This window comes from Dinoponera quadriceps, unplaced genomic scaffold, assembly GCF_001313825.1.
Source record: "Dinoponera quadriceps isolate SergipeBrazil2010 unplaced genomic scaffold, ASM131382v1 scaffold4681, whole genome shotgun sequence".
Classification (NCBI taxonomy): Eukaryota; Metazoa; Arthropoda; class Insecta; order Hymenoptera; family Formicidae; genus Dinoponera; species Dinoponera quadriceps.
Window position 1 is genome coordinate 712,157 of NW_014561157.1, and position 6,933 is coordinate 719,089.

The 6,933-nt window shown below is 41.9% G+C and overlaps 1 protein-coding gene across 2 annotated transcripts in view; it reads left to right on the forward strand.

Annotated features, from left to right (window-relative positions):
- LOC106750923 (glutamate receptor 1) overlaps positions 1-6,933 on the forward strand; it is a 276,339-nt gene that overhangs the window by 266,639 nt on the left and 2,767 nt on the right. For both annotated transcript variants that reach the window (XM_014631570.1, XM_014631571.1), the window contains exons 15-18: positions 2,004-2,202; positions 2,367-2,611; positions 4,662-4,908; positions 5,819-5,893. In XM_014631570.1, coding sequence (XP_014487056.1) covers positions 2,004-2,202; positions 2,367-2,611; positions 4,662-4,908; positions 5,819-5,893 — 766 coding nt within the window. The remainder of the gene's footprint in view (positions 1-2,003; positions 2,203-2,366; positions 2,612-4,661; positions 4,909-5,818; positions 5,894-6,933) is intronic.

Here is a 6,933-nt window from a genome sequence, read left to right on the forward strand (position 1 = left end):
TCAAAGCGGTAATATGATAGAATTCAGATGACATCTCACGTTTCTTCGATGTACACATATACATGATTCTAGATTCTAGCATTTGATATGTATCACGATTGCGTGGTTGTGTAAAACCGTGTTAAAATTTAAATAATTTAATTAACTATTTCTCTCTTTCCCTTGCTTACATTCGCGCTTGAGGGAAAGTTTTCCCAGAGCGCACAATAAATTCATCTATCTATCCATCTATCTATTATAATATCCTTCCGATCTTTCTCTCTCTCTCTCTCTCTCTCTATTTCTCTCTCATATTATATTATAATCTGTTACATTCATAAACTATTATATTCATATTTCATCATTCACATTTACATATTGCAATCTTTTACGTTCTCATTTTCACTTACACTCAGTGATCATTATCGTAATCACTATCCATGATTAATGTAGTGATTATCTAATCAACCACGTGTTGTGAACAGTATATATGCTCAGATATGCATGTCTCGTACATACGCACAGTATTCACCATTCATTTCTGCATGTCGAAAGAGTCTGACCGAGGACTTAACAATAAACTCTATCTATCCATCTATCTCTCTTTTGCCTGCAATTCGCAGATTAATTGCCACATACAGCACCTTACGAACAACGCATATCGCACCTTACGAGCAACGCATATAAAAAAGTCGACTTTTCACATTCGTCGGAAGATATATGATCGGATTGAGATAGGTTAGTTTTTTAGGACAACTCGTGGGTACATGTACCTCGAATGAAGAATAATCGTGATTGCATTTTACCGTATGTTTCTCTTTCGTGTCGCGCTTCTAAAGTCATTTTTACGATATACACGGTAAAAATAGTAACTCGCTTTGTCACTTTGTCAGTTGCTCGATTTATTATAAGGCAGAAAAAAATAGCACTGTCGTTCTCCGTTTTTCTCTACCGTCGTACCAAACGAGATACTAATATATTGATTAGCCGTATTCTAATTTCCGACTTTTTATTATTTACTGAAATATCTCTTTACGTCATACCTGAAGCATCGCCACGGCATGCTAACGCAACAACACGGGTTGGGAAACACTGTCCCGCGAAACTGCATGCATTCCTGCGGAGTCGCAACAAAAGTGATCGTTACGAGTACGCGCGCGTTTTGTCGTTTACGCGAAGCAGACCGCGTGCTCACTCCGAAACTGGGTCTCAATTAATTTACATTTGGCTGTATCCAGTGCGCCACCCTATCCTAGTAGCCCCCTTGATTAATGGTTTAAATATTCGCCCGGCGGCGATATGAATTGTAAATTTTGTGGAACCCAGGCGGCCCACCATCTCTGTCCTCCTTCTCTGTGCTTTTCCTCCTATTCTCCTTCGTCCACCCTCTCTCCCTCTCTTTTTCTTTTTCGATGCTCACCTCTCGCAAAGCCGACCTGGTCCAAAGCGAACGCACATAATGAAACCGGTAAATTGATCGAATTTTCACGAATGTGCCTACGACTTTGATCACGACGATCATAACGACTGAAAAGAACTCACTTCACTACACGGTATTGCACATAGATAAATGCGAATTATCTTTAAAATAGCACCGTAGCATATATTTTTTAATATTATGTGACGATTTAAAAGATTTTACATCCGTATAAATATAAATCCCTGACTCTCTGTATGATATTCGATAAGTTCGTATGGATTTTAACAAAAGGTTCGAGGTCAGTTTTTTTTTTATAATTGAGTAAAACTATTCATCGGTATATTGTTATCGTTTTTTTTCGAAGACAGAAGGTCGTCGGAGAAAACGTAGAAAATGAAACTGTGTGTAAAAAATGAAATTGACGATATGGGGACGTCGGCTTTGAATTTTTCGTAAAAGTCCGCACGAACTTACCGAACAATCCAATATTACATTCGCATAGTAGATGTACATATCACGATTGCGTTGCGCAAATGTCTAATTATGCACGCGCATATTTGCTGTTCTGAACTGATGTGTGTCTCCCGAATAATGTGATCAACAGATCCATATCCGGCCGCATAGCCGGCAGCGTTTGGTGGTTCTTCACTCTGATTTTAATATCCTCCTACACCGCAAATCTCGCCGCGTTTCTAACTATCGAGAGGATGGTCACGCCGATTAATTCACCCGAGGATTTGGCGTCGCAGACGGAGGTACAATACGGCACCGTCGCCCACGGCTCCACTTGGGATTTTTTTCGAGTGAGTGCGAACGATGCCCCCCCCCCTCCCCTCCCCCTCGCCGACCGGGCGCATTTCCTCGCGCGATCCCAAGTTAAGAGCGTCGTTAAATCTCCGCGCGACGCGCATCGGATAATGTAGAACCGCATTTATCTCGCGTCTCTCTCTCTCTCGCCTGTCCGCAGAAATCTCAGATCAGTCTCTACAGCAAGATGTGGGAATTTATGAACTCGCGGAAGCAGGTGTTCGTCAAGTCGTACGAGGAGGGAATACGAAAAGTGAGGATGAGTAAGGGCAAGTACGCGCTTCTGATAGAGAGCCCGACGAACGAATATATCAATGAGAGAGAGCCCTGCGACACAATGAAGGTCGGCAGAAATCTCGATGCCAAGGGATTCGGCGTCGCAACGCCGCTCGGATCCCCGCTCAAGTGAGTTCCCGTTGACGATGTAATATACGTAGTAATTGAACCCCTACCGACAAACGACTGACGAGATTTGCCTCGCTTCTTCGGGTTGATTCTTAATGCACAACAAAAAACGAGAAGAATATTGAAAAATCATCGAATGTTATTTCTGTTTTCTATTTTCGACAATTGTGTGTACGTACGCGATTCTTTCGACGTCTCATATATCGCATCATCGTTACTATGTTAAAGACAAGACACTCGTGTCGTAAATTAATTTGCCGTTTGATTCGCTGAATGCGAATGATTTTGCATCCTCGTTGACAATTATTCTGCACACCTCGTGAAACAGCAGCGACAAAGAAGACACTTAGATATATTTTCGTTGAACAAACAAGAAAGCGAGTAATTAAACGGAGGTTTTGTAGTCATCAAGGTAAAACACCGAGATGTCCTAGTACGTACCTCCCCCCCCCTCCCCCTTTTCCCTGTCACTCTCTCCTTCTCTTTACCACTCTTTCGCGCGATCACTTCGTCTTTGTCTCTTTCGAGCCTTTTTGCGGCCTGCGCTTCTCGTTCCGCTGCGTTCGGAGTGTTGTCGCACATCATTACGCGCAATTAGCATAGAAAAACTCGCGCCCCCTTTTCCGTGTCATTACCCTTTACAGGATACGTTCACCATCGACCGGCGCTATTTCGTATCGCGTTTCGACATCGCGTTAACATCCTCGACTCGCCGGTCTGTACAAACCAGATCTGCTCGCCCTTTCATTTAGCTCTTACTAATTCTAGATTTTCTCGAGCAATCAGCCGCATATCATCTTTTTCCAACTATGTTAAAAATACATCGCGTCCTTTTACGGAAATATAGAAACTCTATTTTTTGACAATTTTACACGATCGTTGATAATACAATTGATTTTGTATCTCGGAATTGTGAGACTTTATTAATTGTGTAATTATTAAGCATTAACTTTCCTAAAGATATTTTCCAACAGTATTTTATCTTATTATCAATAGCCCTCTTCTTTATTCTCCGTTTCTTTAAATATCTGCGCGACATCAAGTATTACGAGATCCCAGCATTTTCGTGCAAAAATTTCTAACTTTAATTAAGTTTCAGAGGGAAAATACACCGTTAAAACGTCCATTAAAATAAAATTCGTATTTTAAACTAAAATATGCATTAATAAGTAAGAATATACCCGACTTCGGCCATTTACAGCTCGAAAGTTATCGCGGTCTCGACATTTTCATCATGGGATTTGCGGCTCTAATTAAGCTCTAAAGTGCGTTAAGGTATTGTACGATAATCTCGGAGCGTCGCGCATACAATAAAGCGAGCCGGAAGAAAATGTATGAATAAGTATTTGTCGCCACGTTAATTTCCATAATGTGACGAGCAGGCTTACCGCAGCGCCGGCAAATACGCGCAAATTTGCATGTTATTGATTTTTTTAACCGCACGACCCTTGACGTTTCGTGCAACATTCGCGACCTCATCCCTCGCGACTCACACGCTGTCTTCAGATCGTTGAAGCAATATCGCTGCCGACAGGTAATTGGGGATGGTATGCAAACAGCAGCCTTTATTATGTCTACTTACGTGCACACCGACGTGAACAACAGCGTACACCACCGCGCGGTTTCCTCTCAATCTTTTTCCCCGACGTTCAAATCGAGCGCTCCTCGCTTTCTGCCAGCGGATCGGGAGGGGAAACTTCATGAAACCGATATTCCGCGAAGCTTAATTAAAGAAAGTTCCCCCCGACTTTTTCAAACAAATCTTATTAGGCGCATTGCCATTATTGTGCCTCGATGTTCTGGTTACCTATTCGCGCGTAATTAAATGGTACCTCGGACATGCCTCGTGCTCGGTGATTGAAATACGTCGCTAGATAAGAGAAGTGAAAGAGGAGAAGTTGACAAGAAATTATCACGAGGCAATACAGTCGCGCAATCTTACGAATCACGTTGTTCCCTCCCCTTCTCTTCATGCTGTGTACATACGGTATCTCACATAGCATATTATGTGGCATTTACTTAACGATATTTCCGCTCGACGACGAAACAGGGATCCCATAAACCTGGCGGTACTGTCACTGAAGGAAAACGGAGAATTGGCGAAGTTGGTGGAACGATGGTGGTATGAAAGAACGGAATGTCGGCACGTTGAGAAGCAGGACGCTACTAGAAACGAGTTATCGCTGAGCAACGTGGCGGGACTATTTTATATCCTCATCGGTGGCCTTCTCTTGGCACTCGCCGTGGCTCTTTTGGAATTCTGCTACAAGTCGCACACAGAGGCTACAAGGGCGAAGGTAATGATTCATATAATGTATCACGATCATTCTCGCTACCACGTGCCTGATTTTTTATATCGGTCCGATACTACCAACCAGTGCTGACCCAACATTGGATCACGGTCGAATGATAACTCGGGTCCGATATGGACAGCCAACTCTTGACTGAATATTCACAGCCGAGTGTCAGTAAAAAGTGAGTGTCTCGCGTAATACTCGACGTTGGTCGCATAATATCGTAATATCAGTTTGAGTCTCCAGATTACACCCGTATCATGCAAGAAACGTGACAGATCGCGATGGAAATCCTTGGAAACCTTCATGCGTGAAACTTCTTATTTTATAATGATAAAAAATTCCGACGCTTTATGTTCCCTTGTCTAAATATGTTGTGGTATCTCTGTGTAACGACATGCCGTTTGCCTGTTTTGGATAAATCGTGCTGTTGGTTTCAGTGAAAATCAATTTTTATAAGTAAACATTCGATAATTTACCGGTAATGGCCGAGTAACCAGCTGACAGATTCTTGGTCATTGATGATTGGCGGGCATAAATCGGTCAAAAGTTGGCTCTATTGTAATATTTAAATATATATCCCGAAGAGGCGCCAGGTGACGTAGAGGATATAATTCTATACCTTTGTTACATCCCATTTGTCATCGCGAGATCATTTCATTACGTGACATTATCGAACCATTCATTTTAATAATTAATCGTTAATTTGTGTTACGTGAGTGATATTTCGAAGTATGATCATGTTTTGGCTCTAATTCCCTAGCTGTACTATTCGTATAAAGCCCAATAAACTATCTAGCCTAATATTCTCAAATAATTATATAACTTTTAACGTTCTTTGAATATTTTTACAATTATGTAGAAGAAAAGCTTGCATATGGCATTCATGAAATACTATTCGTATCTTCCTCAGATACCTTTATCGGACGCGATGAAGGCGAAAGCGCGACTTACCATCGGTGCTGGTCGCGATTTCGACAATGGACGGGTAAGTAAGAGCAATTGAGGAATTCTTTACCCTTATGTTCGCATATACGCATATTCGCATACGGTATCAGTAGAGATTGTTTGGCAAGAGACGCTCCGACCAAACGTTCCGCCGATCCAAAGAAAACTTATCAAAAGAAGAGACGAGAAAAAATACCTACATAATCATATACAAAGCGCGATGTCGATTTAACGATATTTGCCTTTGCATCGCTTAAACGTCAGTTCACTCAATAGCATATTCGAGCTCATTAAACCGTTCGATATGAGAGAAATTAAGTGTATAAAATACCACGTTTAATGCCAATATCTGTACACGTTAACGATAACAAAATTCACGTGGTTCGCCGAACACGTTATACAAGCATTAGCAATTAGTACAAGTCGAAACACCGTCGCCGATTAATTATGTTAATCACCGTTATAACGTACATCCCACGGTGTAGGCTGCTTTCCATTAAATTGCGTATCAATTAATTAATTAATTGTCCATTAATCGATTTCTCCGTCGAATCGCCGTGCTAATTTCACCCGGGGAAAGACACACCGGCGCGGATCGGCGGCGCGTTTCCCGGTCATGCAATTACTTACTTCGGTCTCGAGCCAAAGGTATCGATGTATCATAAAACATACATTCGCAACAAGAGCATCGTACATTATACATACGCATATATACATGAGACCTATACATTATCCATACATATATATAGATGAACGATATAGAGTACGGCTTGGCATGCAGTTAGCAGCGTAAACGTTTGACACACTCGTTAGTTACGCCGGACTTCGACCCGGCCACGTTTAACGTCCCAGAGTTTCAGCCCGAGTCTCGAAGAGACCGATCGACCAAGAGGACTAAGACCGATCGATATATATTTTGACATACATATATATCCATATATGTATATTATACCTATACATATGTATGCGTACGTGCGTGCGATGTGCGGCTGGCTGGATGTGTTGCGCTCTCTTCTGTTTCTCTCGTTCTCTCTTATTTTTTTACTCAATGGACACGCGGAGGGCGGGAGGGGAGGGGTG